This window comes from Anastrepha ludens, chromosome X (assembly GCF_028408465.1).
Source record: "Anastrepha ludens isolate Willacy chromosome X, idAnaLude1.1, whole genome shotgun sequence".
Taxonomy (NCBI): Eukaryota; Metazoa; Arthropoda; class Insecta; order Diptera; family Tephritidae; genus Anastrepha; species Anastrepha ludens.
In genome coordinates this window covers 11,567,699-11,592,086 of record NC_071503.1, presented here as the reverse complement: position 1 = coordinate 11,592,086, position 24,388 = coordinate 11,567,699, and the positions used below count along the sequence as shown (strand labels likewise).

The 24,388-nt window shown below is 38.0% G+C and overlaps 1 protein-coding gene and 1 long non-coding RNA gene across 3 annotated transcripts in view; both read right to left on the bottom strand.

Annotated features, from left to right (window-relative positions):
- The window catches only part of LOC128869174 (uncharacterized), a 107,356-nt gene extending 87,110 nt beyond the window's left edge, over positions 1-20,246 (bottom strand). For both annotated transcript variants that reach the window (XR_008455215.1, XR_008455216.1), the window contains exons 1-2: positions 19,892-20,246; positions 7,716-8,339 (exon numbers count right to left, since the gene is read on the bottom strand). This is a non-coding gene — a long non-coding RNA (uncharacterized LOC128869174). The remainder of the gene's footprint in view (positions 1-7,715; positions 8,340-19,891) is intronic.
- LOC128869172 (uncharacterized) lies at positions 1,699-4,156 on the bottom strand. Its single transcript, XM_054111683.1, has 2 exons — positions 3,504-4,156; positions 1,699-3,442 (listed from the first exon to the last, which is right to left on the bottom strand). Exons 1-2 carry the CDS (start codon positions 3,951-3,953, stop codon positions 3,374-3,376), a joined length of 519 nt encoding a protein of 172 aa, XP_053967658.1. The 5' UTR covers positions 3,954-4,156; the 3' UTR covers positions 1,699-3,373.
- Positions 20,247-24,388: the final 4,142 nt, after the last annotated feature.

The following is a 24,388-nucleotide window of genomic DNA, read 5'->3' as shown; positions in this document are numbered from 1 at the left end:
TCCGATCAGGGGTACAACTCAGGGTGGGGTAGTCTCTCCACTTCTGTGGAACCTGACTGTCAATAATCTCCTTCAGAAACTGGAAAAAATGGGAGGTAGGATAATTTCATTTGCCGATGATATTGTAACAGCAATCTCTGGCAAACACCTTCCATCACTATGTGGCCTTCAACAAAGAGCTCTCAACAAACTGTTACTATGGTGTTAAAGTCGAAACCTAGAAGTAAATCCGGAAAAAACGGAACTGATACTGTTCAGCAGAAAATATAAAACACTTGCTCTTCAACTAATACTTTTAAGGTGGAAAATCCATTAAGGTAACAGAAAACGCTAAATATCTAGGACTTGTATTGGATAGGAAGCTAAATTGGGGGCTCACAGTCGAAGATAGAGTACGTAAAGCTACGACGGCGCTATACTCCTGCAGAAGGCTCATTGGGAAAAAATGGGGTTCGAAACCCAGGATGATACACTGGTTGTACACAAAAGTAATTAGACCGGTTCTCTACTACGGTAATGCCATATGGTGGAATGCCCGTGAGAAGGGCGTGAACATTAAAAGAGTTGACAAGGTCCAAAGACTTGCATCTGTTCTTATATCCGGTGCAATGTTAACCACACCATCGAAAGCACTATATATGATATTAAACTTCCTTCCGGTAGGCATGCAGCACTTGAAGTAATGGTCAAGCACAGACTATGCCCACGGTAAAATCCTGGATGGCACGTTGGGGCTTCCCCGCCTATACTTGCCACTACAACGTTCGTGACTCTCCTACCCTCGAGGGAAGAGGGGGAACGAGACATGGTAAGACAGGGCGAGTCCATCCATGTATACACAGATGGCTCAAAGCTCGATGGCAGGTTGGGCGGAGGTGTATATTCCGAGCATCCGGGGATCTCCTTCAGTTTTTGGCTTCCCTACATAGACAGTGATATAGGTATACACTTGCAAACATGTAGACAACGTATCCGCGAGGAAATTGTAAGTGTAGCGAATGAAAGATGGCGTAATGAAGCCACTTGCAAAACCGCCCGAGAGCGCTCTCAATGCTAAACGCACGGAACTTCTACTAAGAAGAGAAAAGCACAGTCTTAACACACTGATTTCAGTTGTTACGGGGCACTGCCTAATCGGTAGGCACGCACAGAGAATGGGTGTGCAAACAAATTACTTCTGCAGAAGTTGTCTAGACGAGGAAGAGATGATCCCTCACCTTCTGTGTCTATTGTCCTGCTCTATCCAGCCTCGCCATTTTGGGCGCACATTTCTTTAATGAACTAGAAGATTTCGACACTGTCAAAAAAAGGATCTTACGAAATTCTTGAAAAGTACACATAGTTCCCCACGCGGCATCAGAATGGGCCATGAGCCTGAGTGTGTCTTACAGTGGACAACCGCTTCAACCTAACCTAACCTAACCTAACTGCTTCACCACGCCTTCTAAGACATCCTCCTGATACACTTTTACCTCGGTCTTAACTCCCTTTTTCGCAGAAACGAAGAGATGTAACGCCTTTACAAGACACTTCCCACAAAACCATTACGGGGCTGGATGGTGGCAGCTCTGAACCCTTTGAACAATATTTCTTGCGCCTTAAGAAGTTTTAGCATAGATTTAGTTGTTTTTCCTATTAAAAACTTCTTCAACAGTGAAAATTTTCTCAGAAAATAATAATTTTCATGACCGTTGGCCGCGTGCCACCGAAAAAACTGCATGCATCTGCCGAATCTAATTTCCTTCAAATGCGTTGTCAAAAAGTGACCAGTTGGGCGTCGGAAAGCTTTCATGAGGGGATCATCTCTAATTAGTACTGACATAACTCTGGTCGATACATGCTTTTCCGTGTACAAGATTCTCTGCTTTCTAAGGGGATATCTGCGAACTCTTTCTCGAACGGCTTTTATGGCTGCTCTAGCTCGCACCACGCGAGGACGAAATTTGGGATAAGCGATTGATCGTGTGGTAGACAAACATTCTCGAAATATTTTTTTTTTTTTTTTACAATTCGTAAATCTCACTTGCACTTTTATCACATTTATGTGATGCAATCACTGCAATGCGATTTTCCTTAGCTCCACACTCCATTGTTAACCCTGCTACTATGTTAGAAAAAAAATACACATGTTATGTTCGGGTCTTATGTTGACCCCAAATTTTTTTTTTGAGAACATTCAAATTTGTACAGTTCATTAATATTTTTAAGGCTCGTGATCAATGCAATATGTCGTCGTTAGAGTGGTTGTGTGTCAGTGTGACGGACAAACAGGTTTTTTGCAAGTTATGCACTCAGTAAAGGTCTTTCCTTTTTCGACGGGCAAAATTTGCACCTTTTCCGTTCACTAGCGCATTTTCGTTTTGGAGAAGGCGAATTCGTATGGTGATGCACTGTCTTCTTCTCGAATTCTTAGTACCAATGATGCAGAGACTTCTGCGCGAGGAAGCCGACTACGCCTCTTGATATGTTCTTGAGTTAAAACTTCACCGAGTTGCTCTAAAAATAGGTGCCTTTTGTGCAATTTACTTTTTTGCCATTCAGGATATATTTCGGTCCATATTATAAAAGCGTTTAGAGCAGAAATATCTAATAAATTAGAAAACAGGGCAACTGGCCACCGATTGGTTTTCCTTTTGCACGAATATGTACGAACCATTTGGTCCAATGTGGCTACTCCACCTTTTGTCGAGTTGTAGTATTCAATTATTTCCGGAATTTTTTTTGGATGATCTTCCAAAATGTTGCTATTATGGTTAAGGGTGCTAAGCAAATAAATCATTCTGTATTTTTTAGGCACATACAAAACTACAGTTTCTTTTTCATGAAAAAAAAAAATTTACTTGAGTGTATTGGAAGCTTACGCAATTCTTGTGATGTTGCATGAACCGGCAGAAAACGTTTGTTGTTCCTTACTGTGCCAACAATAGTAATTTTCTGCTTTAGCAATTCTAATGCAAGGTTATGACTCGTAAAAAAATTATCGGTAGTCACATTTCGTCCACGGTATGAAGACACTAAGTCTAGAACAACCCGTTTGCCTTGATTCCTTTCAGCATTGTCCCCTACTTTGCCCAAGTATATTTGGAACTGTGAGCAAAATGCGGTGTCAGAATCCGCTGCTATCCACGCTTTCATGCCATATTTCCCAGGTTTACTTGGAATGTATACTTTGAAAGGGCATCTACCTCGGAACGGAATAAGCTGTTCGTCAATCGTTATGTTAGCACTTGGAACCTAAAGCAACTGCAAGTTTTGAGTCCATTGCTCATAAAATGTGCGAATAGGAGAAAATGTATCTCCGCTTTTTTCTGATCTTCTTCTTTGCCTAGTACACGAGAAATATTGCTAAATCGCTCCAAAGACATGATTGCTCTCAAAAACGGACGTCCATGAAACTCGTCCCACAGGAAGTTAAGACTTTCACCGTATGACCGGTAGACTCCTAAAAGAATAATATGTCCGTTATACAATTATAATAGGAAAAATATATCGTAAATAAATACCCATAAGTATAAGAAGATCAGGTAAGCATCGAATTCAGTAGCATCTACAGCTGGAAAATTTTCGAAAACAGCACTTCCTTGCAAATTGCTGTAGTGAATTATATAGCTTTTCAAAGCTTCTGTAAGGCATAAATCAAAAGTATCACGAATTTTTGAAATACGATGAATAACATAAGAAGTTACTCCAGATTTTCCGTAAAGAATATTTTCACTTGCTGCACGACTTAGACATTGCAAAGAAGGTATTGTTGTCCACTTTATCAACCGATTTTTATCAAAAAGTTCTGTGCTATTAGTTACGGTCAATGAAGTGAAGGCTTCTGTGCCACTGGAAATGGATTGTTCTGAAGATAAACATTCGTCTTCCTCAAGTACAAAATTTGCATCACAATCACCACTTGCATCGTCTTCAAGGTCACTCAAGAATGCACCAATGTCATGCTCAGCCATTTGTCCACGCTGACATTATGGCCAAGTAAATACAACAACGAATTTTACCGTATAAATACTAGTATGAATTTAGAAAAAAAAATGTAGATTATATATAGTTACAGTATGTCTAGATTCCATGTTTTATCAAAATCTATCGTCTATAAACTTAGATTTACAATAGCAACTGATCACTACAATATTTAGCACAGAACTGAAAGTATTTGGTTTCGTTGTTATTGAATATAAAAATTATAACCGTAAACGCATTCCAGCATTCACAACAGAGAGGTGTTCCAGACGATGACTCTGCAACAGGGGATATTACATTATATATAATATTTACTATTCGTTTTACAAATATGATATTGGTCATAAAATGACCCGAACATCATATGCGTAAGCACTTGCAATAACCAATTTTCTAAGCCTAAAATGGCGATAAAGCTAATTGAATTCAATATATTTCAACAATTGATGCACTGAGTAGTAAGAACTTTCAAATATATTCCACCAGTTAGAAATACGGTGATGTTATATGCAATTTGGGTCATCAAAAGACCCTAACGTAGTAGCAGGGTTAAGAAGCAAAATTCGCCACGAAAGTGAGTATAATTTATGAGAACACAATGCATACGAGCCAAGGCGAATTTATTACAGGTGACAGCAAACACATATAAGTAAATCCCTACATGTATTTGTTGTTGCGTTTGGTCCAACCATCACGTCAAAATCAGCAAGCAAATTTAAACATACGAATGTAAACATACCAATACATACAAACAAAGCATATCATTTTGACGTAAGCCATACCTACGGTGAAAAATTCAGCTGGGTGAATGCTGTCACCTTAATAAATCCACCTTGATACGAGCAAAAGCAAACATAACGGAACTGTTTTCTGCGAGTTTGTTCTCGCCGACTGTATTGTAAAATTTGTCACAGAACTTTTATACTGGTGTAAAGCGGAGTTAAAAAGAAGAAGAATTTTAAGAATTTTTTTTATGCTCCTAAATATTAAAGATAATATACCATCTAACGAGCATGTGCTGATCTTAAGCGAATTGAATGCAAGAATGGATAAGGAGCCAATTAAACACTTCAAACAACGATTTAATGAAAATATATTTTATAATATGAGCACGATTCTAAATACAAATCCACCTTTGAAAACGCACAATTTCAATTTTGTTACGAAGAAGAAGCAAACTGTAATTGCAAAATTCAACGGAGTGTTTTCCATATGTATTGTATTGAAGAAGGTTACCAAATAATAAAGGGTTTTCCAATAAGAGGTGTTATTTTGATATTGAAAGAAAAATTTTATTTTTTTATATAAATGATCGGATGTTTATCTCATTATAAAGAGGAAGGTATGCCGTAACTTTAGGCAAATGACCACCACGACCACGCTTACAGGACAATATCCTTTTCATGAAATTTTCAATAACCGAACTGCGCAGTGGCTGCCCTATGTCCTCGATAGCCTCACGAATTCCATATTTGAGGTCTTGAATCGACCCTGGGCTGTTGGCGTAGACCTTCTCTTTCACGTGACCTCAAAGAAACAAGTTACAGGGTGTTAAATCACAAGATCTCGGTGGCCAATAGTGATCACCTCTTCGAGAGATACCACGGTCCGGAAACTTTATCCGTAAAAGATCAATGGTTTCGTTGCTTGTGTGGCACGTAGTGCCGTCTTGTTGAAAATAAACGTTGTCCAGATCAATACCATCCAATTCCGGCTATAAAAAATCGTTAATCATCTCTCGATAGCCTTTTATATATTTAAATATCACATGTTATTGGAAAGCCCTTTATAAATATGTATAATAAAAAACCGATATGTAGGGATTCCAACACTGCCTGGGCAAAATTGAAAGCGAACATACTGTCAGCAGCAGAGGAATCATTGGGAAAACGCACCAGACGGTCGTCAGAAAACCGTAGAAAGAGCACAACAATGTTTACAAATAAATGCACAACTTTAGATTAACAAAGGAAACTTCTTATTTACAATATGCCTTATTTTGAAACCCCGGAATACAAAGCAAAATATATACAAGAGAAGAACTCAGCTAATAGACAAATACGACAGTTAACAGAATCCTACAGGGAAAGATTCAATAAAAATATGGAAAACGACTTAACATATACGGATCTCAAAGTAGGATATGGAAAATGCTACGTAACCGCAGACTTCAAGTGAATGAAATTTTAAAAATAATCACCCCATAACAAATCACAGGTTGTAGGAATATTTTACAAACTTATATTCTACCGAATCAGACACTAACTATTCCAAACACTGCAAACATGGAAGATGTTCAAATTGAAAAGCACCTCGTTGAAGATTCGGCTCTTCAAATAAATAATAGGAAATCTCCTGGTAAAGACGCAGTAACAAATGAAATGCAGAAATATGGAGGGGAGGAATTATGTGAACAACTAACATCATTGGTCTATGTTATCATTCAGTCATCCGCAATATCTCACAAATGGAAAATAAGCATTACTATCCCAATTTTCAAAAAAGGTAACAGGTGTGATCAACAAAATTATAGAAGAATAACGTTGCTTCAATCCGCTCGAAAACTGTTCTTTAAAATATTGCTGCACAAACTTACACCATATCTGAGCATGCAAGAGGAACAGCAAGGTTTCAAAAAGAGCAGATCGACAGTAGATGCTATATATATAGATCAACAAATTGTTGAAAAAGCAATAGAATTCATCATTGCTATGTGTTTCGTCGATTTAAAGAAAGCATTTGATAAAGTTGAGCTTCAAAATGTTTTGGAAACACTGTACCCATGCATATTTTGCATGCAATCAAAAACCTAAACAGTGGATGTAATAGAAAAATTAGAGCAGATGGAGAATATATTGATGAAATACCATGAATTTCTGGAACTCGCCAGGGCGTTTCACTTAGCCACGTCCTTTTCAATGTTATGATTGAACAGATAATAAATGAAATCAAGCAATTAGGTTACCGAATGCAACACTCAAGCATTTTCTTCTTGCAGCCAGATAAGTGGGGCTCGACTTTACTCATGCTTCTTCCACACAGGAGGGTGCTTAATGCTCACCCCTTCTCGGATCATAGTTATATTCAGTTCTCTCTCACTGAAACTCGTCCAAGAAGATCCTCTTCCAGGAACCTGAGGAGAACGGACTAGGATATATATTGCAGAAATCTGCTAAACCTACACCCCGAAGCACCTGAAGAAAATGTAGATCTCTCGGAAGGAGCGATCGACGTCATGATCTAGATGAGAAGAAAATTGATTTACGACTGACTTTATTGAGTAAAGTGTATGTACTTTGACATATAATTATGTTGGTGCGATGTGTATTGTTTAGCGTCTCAGTAGCTTTCCGTGAACGCGGGGCGTCGTTAAGTTTCTCTACTGTTCCTGTTATCCAATCGTCCTCTTTGGCGATATTTGAAAAAACAAATTTTTTTTGGTTACACCGAAATGTGCACTCTTTATTCATAAGTCATCTATGATTCATAATCTTTAGACTGACTAGTTTACATAAATCTTAGTGGTACTTATACTGTTGAGATGCGTCGGTCGTTATCTCTTTACTAGTAGATAGCTATTGTTTGTCGTCGTGACAAGTTCTGTTGTTTTGGTGTTGTGTATATTGTTATCATACAAGGTTAAAGGGCATATTGTTGTTTATCGGCATTTTATTGGTAAACAATAATCATGTATATATGTACCATATGTGATATATAAATCTATATACATACATATGTATCTTTGTACTTACGTCGTTAACTCTCCTCCCTCTTATAACGGAGCGTCCCCGCTATGGTGCTGCTCCGAGTTGCTGTTGAAGACGGTTCGATTTCGTATAATTTGTCAATTTAGCTTTGTCTGCGAAGCATTCTCCTATTTTCATAGTATCGGCAGAGATGTACCATACCATAAGTGATGACTACTAAAGTAAGGAAACCCATTATGATAAAGAACGTAAAATGTACTGGGTTTTCTTCAATAGGTATCAAAAATGTTGAGAGTTTTTGGATATTGCTGAATTTGTAGATTGAGTTTGAGGAAAATATGTGGAGTACTTTAAGTTGTTCGCTGTGTTGATTGTGTATGATTTCTCTGAGTTGCCGTTCATGGTTGTAATATGTGATATTATCGATGCTTGTATATAGTTGCTTTTTTGAGAATGCTATTTAACACCAACTTCAGCTCCGAATTTAGCCACACATGATGTATTGTACTTTTTGCATTAAATCCTTCTTCATTTCATCAGAAATATTAATGTCCTTAATTTTTCCAAGTAATATACATGATTGAAAACGGCATCAAATTTTTTTTTTTTTGGGAACGTTCTTTTCGCCATACATATATAAAACATAGCGTTTTTTTATACCGAGGATGCCTAAAAAAATGGAATTACTCTTAAAAGGCAAAAATTCGTAATTGAAATAAATTGTCAATAACTCATTAAATAACATTCCATCTATTTTTTCTAATTTGAAAGAGGTCAAATGGGGTTAAAATTGTGTAGGGCTTCCAGAAAGTCAATGTGGAAGATAACTTGTATCACTTCAAGGTTATGTAGGCTAATAAGTTATTTACAAATATAGTAACATAAATATAAAGCGTTTTAATTAAATACACAAAGGAAATCCAACGTAGAATCTCTCTTGCCAACAAGTGCTATTTTGGACTAAGTAGGCAACTGAGCAGTAAAGTCCTCTCTCGACGAACAAAACTAACACTCTACAAGACTCTCATCATGCCCGTCCTAACGAATGGCGCAGAAGCTTGGACGATGTCCACATCCGAAGAAGCGACGCTTGGAATGTTTGAAAGAAAGATTCTGGGTAAGATTTTTGGACCTTTGCAGGTTGGCAACGGCGAATATCGCAAACGATGGAACGATGAGCTTTACGACGCCATAGACATAGCGTAGCGAATAAAGATCCAGCGGCTACGGTAGCTGGGTCATGTCGTCCGAATGGATACAAACGCTCCGGCTTTGAAAGTATTCGATACGGTACCAGCTGGTGGTAGCAGAGGAAGAGGAAGGCCTCCTCTGCGTTGGAAAGATCAGGTGGAGAAGGACTTGGCTTCACTTGGTGTGTCCAATTGGCGCCGGTTAGCAGGAGAAAGAAACGACTGGCGCGCTTTGTTAAACTCGGCCAAAATCGCGTAAGCGGTTATCGCGCCAATTAAGAAGAAGAATTAAATACATATATACTTACATGTCACCAAGCACTGCTGAACTCGCAAGCAAATTTATACGAAAAATAACGTCGATTGGCTTTGACGCCTGCCTTTGTAACGGTGTTTTTTTAATAAGTGAAAATAAAATCTACACACTTTTGTTCTGAAGTATTTCTAATTACAAAACAACAACAACAAAACTAAAATGCCACTTTCATTCATATCACTTTTGCACAGCGAAAACGGACATTTTACCTAATGAGCATTGGCTTGCTCAAGAGAGCTGCTGTTTCCTGTATCGGTCCAAAAGACTATGTTTCAGCAAACGCCCCTTGGGTTTTGTGTTCGAGTCTCGTATACCACTTATGAATACCTAGCCCTTCATCTTCACAACGAAGTCTGCTGTTTATTTCTCATACACCCAATGTGGCAACCGCACAATCTCTGTCGCGTATTCCTGCAAGCTCTCGTTTATCCTCTGGCAGCGATTGGTCAATTCCATCTGGAACTTTTGCTGCCTGTGGTCACTCCAGTAACGACTCCCTATTGCTACCATCAGACTTTCATAGTTACCCCTATCGACTTCTGGAACTGCCTTCTGTACTTCGGCGTCCGAACCCTTAAGCAAGGCAACCAACACAGCAACATTGTCTCCAGTACTCCAGTGATTTGTTGTTGCTATTATTTTGAACTTGACATTATAGATTGGATATGGTGTAAGGATGGAGCTTTTACCTTGGGACCACTGGGTAACATTTATTTCACTGCATTTACCTCAGCCTCAATCCTTTCCAATTGCGAAGTTATCTGCTTCTAACTTGGATATATTTGTATTCTGTTTTCCCAGCTGCGCATTTATCTGCGACAACAACTCCGCTGATATTTGTGACATCTGTAGATTTTCAAATAGACTACAGCTGTTTCACGTTGTTGAGAAGCAGCTGACCGCTAAAAACAGTGTTGCAAAGCACAAATCTTATTTAGCTTGCACAAAAACTGCGCTTAACCATACACAAAAATACCGACAACAAATTACCAGCCAGTGAATAAAACTAATACCAACGACTAGTCATGAAACGCTCAATGCACAACACCAATATCAAAAAATCCGTCACTCGATAAAGCTGTAAAAGCAAAATATACAAACGACCGCGCTTTATCATCAAAAAGAGTTTAATCTAGTCCAGGTAATTAGACACTTTCTAAAAATTAGCAATCTCGACTAGATAATTATTGGCTTGCAACGCCTTCCACAAATAATTCCAATCGATTTGCTATATAAGATACAAAGGTTTCTAATGAAGAACTCCCACAAACTCGCAGAGTCTAGACCTCAACCGATCTTCGTCTCTGCAGTAAGCAATATCAAACCATTGAAAGGATTGCCCTTAAAAGTAGATGAAGGGGAGTTCCTATTAAAAATTATGGGTTGAAACGAAGTTAAAGTTCAACCCTCTTCTGAAAAATATTCAAAAATAACTAAAGCTCTAGCTAAAAAGAACAGGGAATTTCATACATACAAATTAAAACAAGAGCGGAGTTTTAATGTTGTTCTTAACATACGTAGACGACATCCAGGAAACCGTAAAGGATGTCGGTTGTTGTTGTTAACATCTGCAATATGAGACAACGGGTGACGAAAAAACCCCTTCCACTGTTTCATATATGTAAGTATGAAGTCGGTAACAAAGATATTATGTTTCTGATACTTTGCTGCACACTGAAATAAAATTTGAAGCTCCTAGCAAAAAGCGTGAGATCTCGCAGTGCACTACGTGCCTGCGCTATGGCCACACCAAGTAGAGATGATCGATGTTAGAAAAGCATCGATGTTGACATCGATGTCATAATCGAAAGCCCCACATCGATGTTCGATAATTATCGAAAACTAAACATCGATGATTTTTGCATTAATAATCACATTAATAAAATTAAAAAAAAAAAATTTAATTTTAAAGTAAACAGAAAAAAATAAAATATAGCTTAAACAAACTAAAAACGTATGTATAAAAAACAAATAAGATCAAAAAGATACATAACTTAAAATAACATAAATACAGTAAAATCGTTCGAGATTTATTAAGAAACAGAAGATCAAATTATTACAAATACCAATATTTTTTATCCACTTGCTGAAGCAAAAGTAATTTGATAGAGAAGAACCCTTCAATCTATTTCTTTGCTGGTAAAGAGTAGAGCCAGATTTTGAAAACAGTCTTTCAGATGACGTTGATGTAGCGATAGTACTCAAATATTTCACTGCTATTTTTTTTTAATTTCGGATTAGTGGAACCGATGACATTATTCCAAACTTGGATAGGATCTTGTTTGAGATCAGACACTGGATGAGATCAAATGTGTAAATTAAATCAGCCAACGCAAGCAAAACATAAATATTTATCATGAAACAACAAACGAATACGAAACGAACAAAAAAGAGGCTCTCTCCCTGTTTTCTGTTCTCTTTCAGAGAGCGTGAGCGCGAGCGAGACGACGAAGAACGTCAACGAAGGAGGGGAACAACCCGTGTGCAGTGAGCACTCGCTCCACTCGCTCTACTCGCCGTTAACATCGATGTTAGGATATTTTTCGTATAGCAACATCGATGTTAAAACATCGATGTTTTTGCTTTCAACATCGATGATCATCGAACATCGATGTTCATCAAGCATCCCTAACACCAAGCACTGTTGTAATCGTACTCTGAGATGTGTTAAATGCATTGGTAGCCACTTAACCAGCTCTTGCCCACGTAAAGAGCATCAAAAGAATCTGACTTCTTCATGTTATGTGAAGGCAATCTTCCTGCCAATTATTAAGGACTCGATTTTGATTACAAAGAACAGAAAGCAATGACTTATGCATGTGTTCTAAAAAAGAGCGCTTCTGCACCATGTGCAGAATCGCCCATTGACTATCATAACCCCTCTAATAATACGTTCACATATAAGCACATGATCTACTTTTTCGGGCTTAACTCAATATCCGTAATTAAAAAGCGCGATTTTCCATACAAAATTTCTCTCCCAAACGATACTTTTTGACATGCAACCCTGTATTTTCTGTGTTATCGATAATTATTATTACGAATGTAAGAGAAACATCCAAATAAAAACTAAATGAAATGGAAAACATAATTCTAATAAAATTTTTCTCAAATATTTTTAATACATTTTACAGAAAAAAACCTGTGTCCATAAACGTTTTGTCCTCTTATTAATTATTATAAAATGTAATATGGAATATACCATGCGCATTGTGGCCATGATTTTTTGCAACCTCAGTAAATGTCGTCAAGGGATTTCCTCCAATCGTTTATTATTAGCAGCCAATTGCTTGCATTTTCTTCATATCGTTAATAATAATTAAAGAAACCAAAAACATCGAAAAATTCCACCAAAATAATTTCTATGAAGAAAAACCTCTTAAAGCAGTATTGACAGCTGATTGACAATTTTGCAGGTAATCTGCCATATGTGAATGGGTAGATTAATTTGGTGGATTTATAGGTGATTAATCCTCATCATGTTGGTCTCCTTGTCGCGGGGATGAGGCTTAAGTGGTGGTTTGACCTCCATATCATGAGGACCAACCCAACACGAAATAAGAGGGAAGCTCCATATGAGGATTGGCTAGCCATCCACCCGCTTCATGGCAAAATTGGTGGCCATCCAATCACCATATGAAGATCACCGCACCGACGTACTTGTTAATCCTTAACCCTCATCATCCCATCATCTCCTCTCCTCTGCTGACGGCAGTATCTCTTCCTTGTTAGATAGAGTACTTGATACTACTCTCACTGATGAGCCCAAGAAAACGGTGGTGGAGAGGAAGCCCAGTAACCATGATGTTACGGGTTCTTCAAATTAACCTTCACCACTCAAAGGTTGCGTCCGCCAACCTCATAATCCACCTGGCCAAAGGTGGGCATCATATTGTCCTGATTCAAGAACCATGGGTATCACATGGACTTGTGTGCGGACTAAGGACTCAAAAATATAAACTGATGTATGCTCGCAACAAAGGTAATCCTAGAGCGTGCGTACTAATAAGAAAAGGGATAAATGCTTTCATGCTCTCTAATTACAGCGACACCGATCAATGGACCATTAGCCTGGAGTCGGGAAATGAACGGATGTGGCTATCTTCCTGTTACCTCGCACATGATCATGAGGAGCTACCGAGATTAATATTCAAAGATCTGGTAGCGCAGGCGCAGAAGCTTGGCGCAAAGCTAATTATTGGTGCGGATGTAAATGCGCATCACGAGATATGGGGCAGTACTGATACTAACGCTAGAGGTGAGTGTCTCTTTGATTATCTGATAGGAACTAAACTACAGATTTGCAATAAAGGTAATAAACCTACTTTTGTCATTAATAATAGACAGGAAGTGTTAGACACTACTTTTGCTTTTGACTGCGTTATTAACAGAATTAGGAACTGGAAAGTTTTGGAAGAACATTCCTTCTCTGATCATAGATATATCTCGTTTGAGGTTAGTAAAAATCTACCGAAACCTAAGCCTGGTAGAAATATCAGGAAAACAGACTGGGAAAAGTATATAGATTGCATCGGGGTTACCCTAGAAACATGTCCATCTGTGGTACCACAAAGCATAGAAGGACTAGAAAATTTGGTTGACAAGATTACCTACAACATGAATGCTGCCTTGGCGGAAGCCTGTCCCATAAGAAGACAGAGGGGTAAGCCCAAGCCTAAGTGGTGGACGGTCAAACTAAGCAAGCTTCAAAAAACAAGTAGAAGCGCTTTTAATGAGGCAAAGAAAACACGTCTCGATGAAGATTGGAAAGGCTATAAAGATGCTCTGAGAATCTACAAGAAGGAAATCAGAAATGCCCAAAGGCAATCTTGGAAATCCTTTTGTGAAGAGGTTGAGGGGGCAACTGAGGCCTCCAGACTTCGTAAGATTTTAGCGGGAAGCTCTCAAAATGGGGAACTGCTACAGAAAAGTGAAGAGTCTCTAGAACTTTTACTCGACACTCATTTTCCAGGCTGCTCAGACATTACTGGACACCACATGGAAGATACAGTACACTGTCGTGAAGTCAGAATAGATGCTATATCTGAGGATCGGCTCTTGTGGGCGATTGAAAATTTCAAACCTTTTAAATCACCTGGCCCAGATGGTATTTACCCGGTGGAACTGCAAAAGACCGCCGGATATCTAGCACACGGGCTACTAGCAAACTTCAAAGGTTGCTTTCTCTACGGTCATATACCTCTTAAGTGGAGACAAGTCAAAATTGTTTTCATTCCAAAAGCTGGTAGAAACTCATATACCCATCCAAAAGACTTAAGACCGATATCTCTCTCCTCCTTCCTATTGAAAACCTTGGAGAGGTTGATAGAATTTCACTTAAGCCTAACTATAGATAGAAATCTTATCTCTACGTCACAACATGCCTACACGAAAGGGAAATCGGTAGAGAAAGCTCTACATAACCTTATTTACACGGCAGAGAGTTCACTGCACAAACAGGAGTTTACTTTAGCCGCTTTCCTTGATATTGAAGGGGCCTTTAACAATGTTGAAGGGGGGGCAATTACTGCAGCACTCACTGATCTTAGGGTAGAACCGGGCTTGGTAGGCTTCATTGGCAAAATGCTAAATAGCAGAATCATTGAAGCGGAACTTGGAGAATCGGTGCTCAGGAGACTGGTAAGTAGAGGTACACCGCAAGGTGGAGTCCTCTCACCGTTTTTATGGAACGCAGTTGTAAATAAACTTCTGTTAATACTGGAATCGGTGGGCTGTAATGTGATAGCTTACGCCGATGATGTTGTTATTGCTGTCTCTGGTAAATTTGTATCTACATTAAGAGACCTAATACAAAATGCTCTAGATATACTTTCTAGGTGGGCAGGAAAGTGTGGTCTAGGAGTTAACCCAGACAAAACACAACTCATATTGTTCACTAGGAAACACAGAATCCCTCAGCTAAGTCCAATTGTGCTCAAAGGGGAAGCTCTTGTGATTTCGGAAGAAACCAAGTACTTGGGACTAAACATAGATAGGAAACTGACTTGGAAGTCAAACACCTTAGAAAGAGTCAGGAAAGCGAACCTAGCTTTTAACGCCTGTAAGAGAGCTTTAGGTAAGACCCGGGGAATTAAACCTAAGGTTGCTCATTGGCTCTACACTGCTGTCGTCAGACCCATTCTTCTATATGGAAATGTTGTCTGGTGGTGTGCTATGCAGAAAAAAACCTATTCTAATTTATTGAATAAGGTGCAGAGATCAGCGGAACTAGCAATATGTGGCGCCATGAAAGCCACGTCATCCATGGCTTTGGACATCATGCTACATCTGCCACCCCTAGATCTCTTCTGCAAATACTCAGCGTCCTGCGCCGCTTTAAGGCTCAAAGCGAGCTCACAATGGAGAACTGTCACACATGGACACTCAACCATTTTAGACTCCTACACGGATATACCCAGTGACTGTAATTATCACCCTCCCATTCTTTGCTTCGAAAGGAATTTCCTAATGAAAATCCCTTCTAGACTGGAATGGCTGGAAGAAGATCCAACACCCAACACACCCGTTAAGATCTACACGGACGGATCTAAAATGGACACCGGTGTAGGATCAGGGTTATTTTGCGAAGAGCTTTCTATTAGTGAATCCTTTAAATTACCGGATCACTGTAGCGTTTTTCAAGCGGAAATAAACGCTATTCATGAAGCCTTAAAATGGTTAAAGATAAACAAAATATCATCAACGGATATCTGTATTCTATCAGACAGCCAAGCTGCCCTACGAGCCCTGGATGCATTCCAAACAACATCAACGAGTGTCTTACGTTGTCGCCAATCTCTAAATGAGATGGCCAAACAATATCGTATAATATTATGCTGGGTCCCAGGCCACAGAGATATACCAGGGAACTGTAGGGCAGACCAACTTGCAAGAGAAGGTACCTGTATGTCAGACATAAGTAATTTTATGGAGATACCTCTCGCAACTTGTAAGCTTCTCATTAAGGACGCACTAATCAATTCTGCAAGTCAGAGATGGATTAGCGCTAACACCTGCGAAATTGCTAGGCAAACATGGTCAAGGCTAAATTTACGTCTGTCCAAGAGTATTATAAAACTAAGTAGACTTCAAATCAGGACTTTAGTAGGGGCCCTCACAGGACATTGTCTCATAGGAAATCATGCAAGGAAATTAGGCGTATACACGCATGACTTCTGTCGTAGCTGCAGAAATGAGGAGGAATTGGAAACAATTCAACACCTTTTTTGCACATGCCCGGCTCTAGCCAGAAGCAGAAACCGATTTTTAAAATCCTACTTCTTAACGAATATAGATAATCTATACACTTTAGGTATCAACAACCTTTTACGCTTTGTCAAAAGCTCAGGATGGTTCAATATGGAAAGGGAAATGTAGCCCAGCCCCCGCGGCTCACAACGGGCCCATTCCGTGGTCTAAGTGGCATCGTTGTCTCTATGTGCGATGCGGCTGCCAAACCTACCTCTACCTACCTACCTACCTACCTAGGTGATTAATGCATATGTGAACGTATTATAAAAAACATAGCAATGAGGTTTCTGAACTAAAAGCAATGGTTAAAACTTTGGTAGGACAGATGCGCACTGTGCTTAATTTACTAACAACTATGCTAAAAACTCCACCAAAATTAATAAACCACTACAAATAACAATTTAGAGCGCCAACGGGCTTATCCAACATATGCATGAAGGTGAAGTATTTTCTCAATATAAAAATATTGATATAATGTTAATCGGAAACACATTTTACTCATAAATGCTATCTAAAAGTTCCTAAATATGATATTTTCAATACAAATCACCCAGCTGGAACTCCCAGAAATGGCACTGCTATCATAATCAAAAATCATATTGCACATGCAATTCATTGATACGCCAAAAAAAGCAATTTGCAATCAACCGCTATAACAGTCACAGATGGCAAGAGCTTGTTACTAACCGCATCTGCCTATTGTCCACTAAACCATTCCATTAAACGTGATGCATATGAAGCCTAAAAACGCGCTGCATACTCAATGGGACTCACGTATTATAACACCTAGAGGGCGTGAAATCTTCATATTTCATATCATGTTTCTACTGCTTCCGCAACACGCTCATGCATTTGCTGTCCCCCAGCTTATATGTGTGCGTGTCGGGTGACGCACGTACTTGCTTCGTGTAACACATACAGTTAGTAACATAAATAAATATACAGGAGCCTGATTTATGGAATTGTTTGACGCTAACGCTTTCCTTAATATGTAATCAAAATATTTTACACATGGTAATTGAGTACTGGGATATGCTTTCATATGCACCTTAATTTAGCTGTCAATTTTAGGTATCGTTATCCACGCTTTGCTTTGTCTTTGATGCCAGCCAAATTTATGTCACAAAAGTTAGTATACAGCAAACGATTGTTCAGTTAGCATAACATTTATTTTTACGCATTGATTAAAAAAGTTAAAACTATTAAAAGGAAATAATTAAAGTGAGTATAAAAATTTAGGGAAGTACGTTTTGTATTAATTTTTGCGACATTTTTAGTAATAGCACAAAGAGGAAAAGAGCTTTCTGATGATTTAAAAAAACTGATTATAAAATATCACAAGGAACATAAATTATTGCGAGAAATCGGTCGTCCCAGGAGAAAAAAGCTTAGTCGTACGGAAAATCAGGACAAACCCCAAAATAAGTGCCCCCAAATTGAAATCTGAAGTTGAAAATGAGACTGAAAAACAATTTAGCACTCAAACTATTCGCCGGGTTTTGCATAGTGCTGGTTATCATGGGCGCAATGTTAGGAAAAAGCCCTTCATGAGTAGTGTCAATCGGTGTTAACGGGTTTCGTTCGCAAAAGATCATGAAAAATATGACCAAACGTTTTGGAACCAAGTCATATTTGTACCTGTGGATCTGATGGCCGTGAAAAAGTTTGGAGAAAAATTATCGCGGAATTAAATCCAAACAATATGACTGGCACTGTGAAGCATGGAGGGGGCTCTCCGATGGTTTGGGGATGTATGACTGTGAACGGGGTTGGAAACTTGGTATTTATCGAAAATATTATGGACCGACATGGTTATTTAAATATTTTGAAAAATAATTTAAAAGAAAGCGCTACGAAATTGGGCCTTGGAGGAACGTTTATCATCCAGCAAGAGAATGACCCCAAGCACACATCTAACATTGTACGAGAGTGGCTGTTACACAATGTGCGAAAACATAGGATAACACCGCCACAGTCCCCGAATGCCAACCCAATCGTAAACATCCGAATAGTAATAAGGAACAACTGAAAAACGTCCTTCAAGAGGAATGGAATAAAATACCACCAGCTGTAACTGAAAACTTGGTGAAATCAATGCCATCACGACTTAAAGCGATTGTAAAGTCTAATGGTTATCCTACCAAATACCAGGATTTGATTTTAATTATGTTTTTGATTTCACAAATTAATAATATGACTTTTGAGACATGAATTTTTATAAAGTTTAATATAAAAAGCTATAATTTTGTTCCTTTTTAAAATTTTGTCATTAGTTGGATTAAATATAATTTTTGTATTTCATTCATGTAAATAAAACACAATTTTGTTATAACTTGGGTTGTTTGAAGGAATCGATCGGGGAAAATTGAAAACGTGCCCGGTGTATACTTACTTCTGTTACTAACTGTACTTCTTGTCGGCTTTTGCATGATAAAAATCATAAATTTTAGATATTAGCGTCATGCACCCGACACGCACACATATAAGCTGCTAGACAGCAAATGCATGAGCGTGTGGCGAAAGCATACGGGATACCCCGCTTACAGGCCTAGTAATCCAAATAAAACACCAGATGTTATCGACTTCTGCATAAGCAAGGGTGTTTCCAAAAGTCAGGTTACCATAAATACATGCCTGGATTCCTGTTCAGTCCACTGCCATTGCTTTTATCTTTACTCGCTCAATTTTATAAAAAGCAAACTCCGCTTAGATTAAACTACCAGCATACAAACTGGGCACAATTCAAAAAGTTAGTTGAAGACTCACTAAAAACAAATTCTGACATAGGCTCTGCAGATGAAACTGTTGTAATGGCTAAGAATAATCATGCCTCATGTCTGCGCCTGGTTAAAGAAATTGCTTATAAAAGCAAACGAATGCAAATTCATGGGAATAACTTTCACCCTTCGCACCGGAGCTTGCCCTCCTATAAGTTCACACAACACGCAAATTCCCCAAACAGATAATGCTAAATACTTAGGTATTCTGCTAGACTGGCGTCTTACATGGCGATCTAACATATTTTTAAAGCGGAAGCCGCTCGGACTCAAACTACGCTCATTGTATCGGTTACTTGGGCAAAAATCGGTGTTTTCAATAGACAATAAAGAGCTTATAGACCAAGCACTACTCAAACCAATATGGGCCTCCGGAGTCTAAATATGGGGATCAGCTTTAAAATCGAACTTGGAAATCCTGCAGAGATTTGAGTCTAAGGTGCTGGGCATGTGTGCCAATGCGACTTCGTTTGTAAGCAAACGAGGTTTTAAACCGTGACCTGAAAGTCTCAACAATATATAAAGATATCGGTAATAACAGTCAGAGGTACAGCAATCGCCTTGGCACTCATCCAAATCCTCGAGGTAATATTTTCGCATAGATTAAGAAAATGTGTGACGATATTTGCGACGAAAATTCTGATGCCATTCGCGACATTGCAGTCATAATCACTCCCACGTCTATACCTGGTGAAGGTCCTGTAGGTTCTGCCCTATTTTCCATTTTGGTCGATGACCCCTCAGCTTCCACCTGGAGCATATATTCATCTATATCGACGCCTTGTCCCTCCATAGCTTTAAGTAGACGTTCTTGTAGCATTGCCTTGTTATCCGTAGTTAACAAGCCACGCTGTTCCAACTCTTTCTTAAGATGCTGAATCTTGACTTCGCTTAGCTTTGCTATTTTCACGAGCTTGTTCTTGGGACCTTATTCAACAATCCCACTTCCGACACCAATTGCTACGTTAAAATTTAAAAAATTATCTCTCATAATAATTACACTGAATTCAATCGCAAGATTGTCAAATAAAAGTAGAGCTGAAGCAAACTGTATGTATTCGGTACTGAGTAACGGGTGCGCTTTCTAGTACCGAGTAACGAAACGTTACCCACGAATATATTTCGTTACTCGCATTTTTTGTAGTATGAGTTCAGTTCACGTAGGTAATAAGTTTATACGTGTATAAAAACGTTTGCTGATGTACGTTTGTTTGCGCATGCGCGTATAGCGCTCGTTCATTTCTTTCAGAAGGCGAATGGCAGACACTGTCAGAAATAATAAAAATTCTGAAGCCATTCAAAGAACTCACTGAAGAAATGTCTTCAGAAAAAAAGGTGACTGTTTCAATGGTCATGGCTTCGACGAAAAGTATGGCCAGAATTTTGGTCAGTTTAACTACGAATATATTAACAGATACAGGAAAGAAACTGGCAAATAAAATAATAACGAAATATAAAAGTTACAGCATTGTTACAGGCACCCTGTGTTATCTAAAGCAGCACTATTAGACCCGCGTTTTAAGAAGCTGGCATTTAGGTTTGATTTATCAAGTTATGAGTCTGCGAAAGATGCATTGAAAACTGAGCTGAAAAACTAGCAACACTGACGCTGATAACGATTCAATTTGGAAAGATTTTGACGCTGTGACGACGTCAGTGTCAGCTTCAAACTCTGTAGTTAGCAGCAGTATTATTACTATGAGGCAATATTTAGAGGAAAGAATTATATCTCGAAATGAGTGTCCTTTGAAATGGTGGCAAGCACGGGCAATTCTATACCCGGAGCTCTCGAGCTTGGCTGATAAATATTTATCAGTTATGGCTTCTTCTGTACCATCTGAAAGAACCTTTTCCAAATCGAGCCAAATATTAAGCGAGAAGCGCAGCTCTATTCAGCCAAAGGGAATGGAAAAGATTTTAGATCAGGAACGAAAGATTTTTGTTGTTTAAATGTTATTGTCAAGAAATACTTTTTGACACCTATTTGTTGCTTTTTCATTATAATTTGGGAGATTCAGCCAATACTTCATTTGCAGTTCTACACTTTCTTGTGACGTCGCAGCGTCATACAGTACGCGTACCATACGATACAACATATTCGATTCGTTGCGTTATGGATAAGATATCAAAAGTAACGAGTAACGTAACGATACGATAGTAACGAGTACTCATCGTTATAATAACGAACATATACGGGTTTGCTTTTTTTCGTTACTTTTACATATCTAAATAAAAGTCATACATTAATTTCAATACAATATACTTGCTTTTTTACGTTTCGCTTACACGTCCACGCTATTAATAGTACGTTCACATATAAGTAGATTATCCACTTTTTCGTTCTTAACTCCCAATCCGTAATTAAAAACCAAGATTACCCATTCAAATTTTCTCTCCCGAAATCTAAGATTACAAAATAATCCCAGATTATAATCATACTTTTTTTAATACAACCTGTGATATCGATAATTACTTTTACGAATGTTAGGAGAAACATCAAAGTAAACTAAATCAAACGGACGACGGCATGGAAAATAGGCTTGTAGACATAATTCTAACACATTTTTTTGTTAAATATTATTAATTATGCATTCATTTTACAGAAAAAAGAAATCGTGATATGTTTGTCTAATAATAGTTCACAAATATGTAGATGATCTACTTTTTCGCGCTTAACTCAAATTCCGCAATTAAAAAGCGCGATTTCCCATACAAAACTTATCTCCCAAAATCTGAAACTATAATATAATCCCAGGTAACAACGATAATTATTGACATACAACCCTGTATTTTCTGAGTTATCGATAATTATTATTACGAATTTAAGGAGAAACATCAAAATAAAAACTAAATGAAATGGATGCCGGCAAAGCAAACAGGTCTGTAAATGTAATACTAATAATCTTTTTGTTAAATATTGACGTGATAACGTCTTATAATTCGATTTAGCCGGCTTCACGCACGAAAAAATGTGTCGTTACCTTGCTCAATCGTCGTTACCTTGCTCATGGTCGTTACCTTGCATGAACTGCAAGCGAAAGCGCGGAACGAACGACAAAGAGCGCAATCGGCCCCCGCATTCGGCAACGTTCGACATCTGCACACCTACTTGAGTGAGCATATATATGTATGTATATGTATCTACATGCGCATTTGTATATAAATTCACATATTTGTATTTGCTATGCCTCCTTCCTGTTTGCATGGTAATGAACCATTTCTCTGTTGAGAATAGGACGATGATAGGAAAAGTAGGAAATGAAAGCGAGTGTTTCGAGTGTAAAGTGTCTTGAAAAAGGCAAATCGGTGATGTTGCCTCTTAGTGTTGTTTACTTATTAACGTCTGATGCACACTCGAAATTGAACATATCTTTCATGAATTTGATAAATGTTTCGTCATTATTCACGTTTGTGTAAATGTAACTTGACCTATTCCATTGCGAATCCATTTACGTCCTCCTCTATATCCATACAAAATATCTATCAAACAAATAAAATTAAAATTTTGTTTTGAAAATTGCAACCATTACATCAGTATTTTCTTATGACGTTGTCACGTTAAACTATCGTGAGTAAACCGACTTTACAGACAACCTCTTTTTTTTAATGATGGATTCATTTTACAGAAAAAAAAACGTGTGTGCATTAACGTTTTGTCCTCTTAATTCTTATTATAAAATGTAATATAGAACATCCCATGCTCATTGCTGCCATAATTTCTTGCAACCTCAGTAAACGTCGCATACGGATTTCCTCCAACTTATTAGCAGCCAATTGATTCCGCAGTTAAATTAGCTATTCCTTCTCCTTGTATTTTCTTCATATCGTTAATAATAATTAAAGAAACCACAAACACCGAAATATTCCACCAAAATAATTTCTAGGAAGAAAAACCTCTCAAATCAGTATTGACAGCTTATTGTAAATTTTGCAGGTAATCTGCCATATATGAACGGGTAGATTAATTTGGTGGATTTATATGTGATTAATGCATATGGGAACGTATTATAACGCATTGTGCCTATATGTTGCATCAGTTTTTACAATGGACGTGACAACGTTATATAAAAAGACAAAAGAATTTCAACTCATCCTAAGCGCCCCTTAAAAAACTGATTGGTGCTGGAAAGAATGTCTAGGCGCCATTAAAAACCAGTTACTTTATTTTTCGCGATTTTTAAAAGTGTGACGGCATCGCCCTTTCCCATACAAAACAAACAAAAGGAGGAAAAATTACTTCTTTGTGAAAATTCAGTGAATAGCTTGGTAATATTAAGATTTGTGAGATTTAAACAAATCTAGTGAAAACAAAGTGCCGTGTGTTAGATTCTGGCAGCACAAATTGATATAAAGCAAGCTAAAAAAATCACGACGTGGCAAGAAAGTGTATGTGTGTGCGTATAATTTCTTGTGTTTTCGTAATTTTTATTGCTTTCGCCTGCTTTTCCTCATCACAAATAAGTAATTCCATTTCCTTTTGTTTGCTTATCCATGGGCACGATTCAACGAATTCGGAAGGTGCAACCATGTATTCGATCGTTCTTCTTGCACATGTACGTCAGAGAACGTTAAATATAGAGAATTCTCACGAGCAACGAATAGTGTGAATTGTCAAAAATGAAGTGAAACCGCGAACACTATTTCACCTCGCTTAACTCGACAGCGGGGAAGTTCTTAACAGGGCTGATTACAGTAAATTATGTACAAGTACATTGGCTCTGCTCAGTTTTTGGTTTCTGTATGAAATCAAATTGACGAATGCCGACGGCATTTTGCAAGGCATTTGCTTGTGCATTTTTATGTTCCCTTGGTAAACGAAAATTTATTCAATTTGTATTTTCAAACAAAGGTGATGAAGAAAAAATGATTGAATTTATTATATGCGCCAAATCAAATCAAAGTAACTTAAATATTTTGATTTAATTGAAAAAAATACATTATAAAACGACCTCTCACATTTTGGTATGTGCGTTTTAGTAAATTTAAAACTAAACAAATTTGATGAAAATTTTTACTAATTTTTTGAGTCGAAATTAATTCATAGCATACAAGTGTTTTGGTATATCGACATATGTATTTACATTTGAACATGCATTTATTTGTTCCTTTGGCAAACCAAATCTTTTTCAATTTACATTTTATTACAGGGAATAATAATACACATACATTTGTATGTATGCATTT